This window comes from Neurospora hispaniola (genome assembly GCF_033458365.1).
Source record: "Neurospora hispaniola strain FGSC 10403 chromosome Unknown B0T23scaffold_3, whole genome shotgun sequence".
Lineage (NCBI taxonomy): Eukaryota > Fungi > Ascomycota > Sordariomycetes > Sordariales > Sordariaceae > Neurospora > Neurospora hispaniola.
The window spans coordinates 756486-759763 of NW_026944408.1; the positions used below are offsets into that span (position 1 = coordinate 756486).

General features: G+C 33.3%; 1 protein-coding gene across 1 annotated transcript; it reads left to right on the forward strand.

Annotated features, from left to right (window-relative positions):
* Window positions 1-217: 217 nt before the first annotated feature.
* On the forward strand, window positions 218-373 carry B0T23DRAFT_314934 (uncharacterized protein; the record flags this gene model as incomplete). Its single annotated transcript, XM_062834831.1, has 1 exon — window positions 218-373. A coding segment is annotated over one exon (156 nt), but the record flags the coding sequence as incomplete, so codon positions are not given.
* Window positions 374-3278: the final 2905 nt, after the last annotated feature.

The window sequence follows — 3278 nt, forward strand, 5'->3', positions numbered from 1 at the left end:
ACGTACAACGAGGGTGCTTCGATAGTACGGTTACCGGAATAAAAGGTATCTATAGTAATTAATTAGTCTAGAAATTATTTAAATACAATAACTTTACATATATTGAGTATAGTATAGAGTATTATTGTAGATACGTGTAGAGTGCTAGTACTAGTGCTGGTACTAGTGTAAATGCGTGTAGCTGGCCGTGTGAAAAAGGGTGAAATGAAATGGACAAATTAGAGCGATGTTACGTATATTAAAAAGACGAAATTTTGTAGGTAAAAACGGGAATTTTAATGTTAGGTGTCATCAGCTGAACCGCCCCAATTTTTTGGTGGGGGTGCGTACCTGGAGGTTTTGGGTGCGTGCGGGGAGGTTAACTCTTAATTAATATTAATGCTACGTAATATTTAGTATCGATGATTAATATAGTATATACGTATATAAATTGTCTATTTAATTATTATAAGTATTTTTAATACTGTAATATCCTAATCGATTAATAGTATTTATGTACAAAGTTACCCCTGAAGGAATTGACTATATTCGCAGGTATCGCATCTACTACTAGTCTACCTATATACAAAGTTACCCCTGAGCGTATCGGTAATATTAATAGATATCGTATACTATCCATAGTCTGTGCGAACGGCCCGTGAATTAATTGAATATATTCCTAGGTATTGTATCGCATTGTATTATATCGCATCGCATTGCATCGCATTGTATTGCATTGTATTAAACGAATTAAGCACATTACTGCCAGGTAAGTTCAATCCTTAATTATATTTACATCCGTTATTCAATTATATTTATATATATTATATCCCCAATTGGCGCTAGGTGCTGGGCGCTAGGTGTTGGGTGTAGGGTGTAGGGTGCCGGGTGTAGGCACTAGGCTGGGCCAGGCCGGGCGGCAGTTAGGCTAGACCGTGCGCGGGGTGGACGGCAGGCAGGCAGGCGGACGGTAATAAGTAGATCCATAGGTAGACAAATGTATAACGTCGTTCGCAATTTCCGTTTTGTGAAATGTAGGTATCTACATGTATCTACAGGTGGGATCCATCTTCCTAGACTTAGACCAACCAGAATCCAGAATTCCTGTTTTTACATATAATTTACTATGTTTGAGTAATTTACTATAGTTGTCCATTTACTGTATAGAGCTAGAGACGATTTATGGATTGTAAGTTCGTTTGGTATAATTGCAATTGAAACTTACAGTCTAAAGACAGTAGGTAGATGGTAAGTTGCAGGGGGGGACCCGCAGGTAAGAATTATATTAATTATAATAACTCTCCTTCCCCTATCTCTCTCTCTCTCTCTATCTCTCTCTCTTTTTTAAAATCAATAATCACAAATCATAAACGATATTCTATCGCCCGCGGCCATTATCTTCCATATACAATTAATTACAATTAATTATAGTTAAATAAAGTAACCTAAAGTATCTTTGAATTTTTTATAGTAATATTCGACTATAAATATAAATATTATTATTGTTACTAGAATTCTAAATTTATATAATTAATATGAATATAAACAATACCTAATAAAAAGCTTAAAAATAATCGTCTCTATAGTTGCACTCCTGAGGATACAGCTACTTTAGTCGATAAGGGTAAACGGACTATTAATCTTAATATATAGCGTCTTAAGGATAATAATAAGGACGAGCCGGATATTACTAATAATTAACCGTTTTTACCTACCAATACGCCTCCCCAACTTATTGCGCCTAAAATATCGTCGCCTTCTTTTACCGGCTAAAATACCCCTAATAGTCAATTTCCATTGTATTGAAATTTCATAAGTTAATTTATATTTTTCTTTTTTCTCGTTATATATATCCTAACCTTGCCTTAGCGCTGCAATATTACCTCGCTATATGAAGAATAATAAAAGGGTAGCCGTTTCAAATGTATAATTAAATTTATAGAATTGGCCGTATCTACCAACATCCTCCAAAAAAACAATTAGCGTACTAGTACTGATACTAGTATTAACTCTAACCTAGCAACGAATATAATATTACCCACCTACTGATATTAATAAAAGTATAATAGTATATAAAATAATGATATACTTATATTTAATATCTAATATCCTCCTACTTTTAAATATTTTCCATTCCTAAATACCCTCCTCCTAAATACCTTCTTACTCTTAAATATCCTCCTTTTAGATATCTTCCTTCTAAATACCCAGCTGCCCCTCCGGTATTTTTACTTAATCTTTTCGCACCCTAACATTTAATACCAACTCGGAATTTAATACCCGCCCAATATTTTTCACCTACCCTACCTTATAATTATACTCCGCCTAACTATTATCCTCCCTCTAAATACTTAATACCTATATTACAACCACCTCCTTAAATCTTTTCACCTTATTAATTTTTCCCTAGTTATGTAATAGTTAATCTATCAGTCCTCCAATAGCAAATTAAACAAAAAATTCAATAACTAGTCCAAATACAAATATAATTTTTATAATAGTAAATATAGGAATAAATATAATAGTAAATATAATAATGAGTACAGTAATAAATATAATAAATATAATAATAATTTATTCAAACCCAGCCCGCCATTACTACTACTCAAATATCCCAATCGGCTATAGCTACTCCCACTCCTGTTAATATAAATTAAAAGGATTTCGAATACTTTCTTCGTAGTAGAAACTTTACTAATATAAACGATTTTTCTCTATTATAGAAGGGTCCTATATTAGAGTAAATTAAATAATAAATTCGAAAGGTAGAAAAGTCTCAAAAAATGAAAAAAGTATTTAAGGTAAAGGAAATTCGCAAAATGAATGTTCGTAGAGTAGAAATAGTACGTTAATAGAAAATTAAAGAATTTTGTTAAATTTCAACTCAGGTAAAGACCAAAATTATTAAACTACCTATCCATCCATTTAATTTAATTATATTAATTATTGATACGTCTATTATATTCGGCTATAGCACATCTAATACCCACTCTAGTTTCAACCTTGAAGAGGCTTTTCAATAGCTACCCTAACAAAACGACGATAAACATAACGATTTCAAAACTAATAATAATGATAATAAGAATAATAATAATATATTCGGTAATATTAGCATTCCTCCTCGTCGCCCTAGTAGTACTTGTTGGTGGGTCCCTGGCATTCACTGGGCCCAGTCCCCACTCTGTGCCCTGCCCAGACCGCACCACATCTAGCCTTCCAGACTCCGCCAGTCTCCCTCTCTTTCTCTCTTCTTCTCCATAGCACACACTTAATCAATCGTATTCAACCGCTTAATCTCG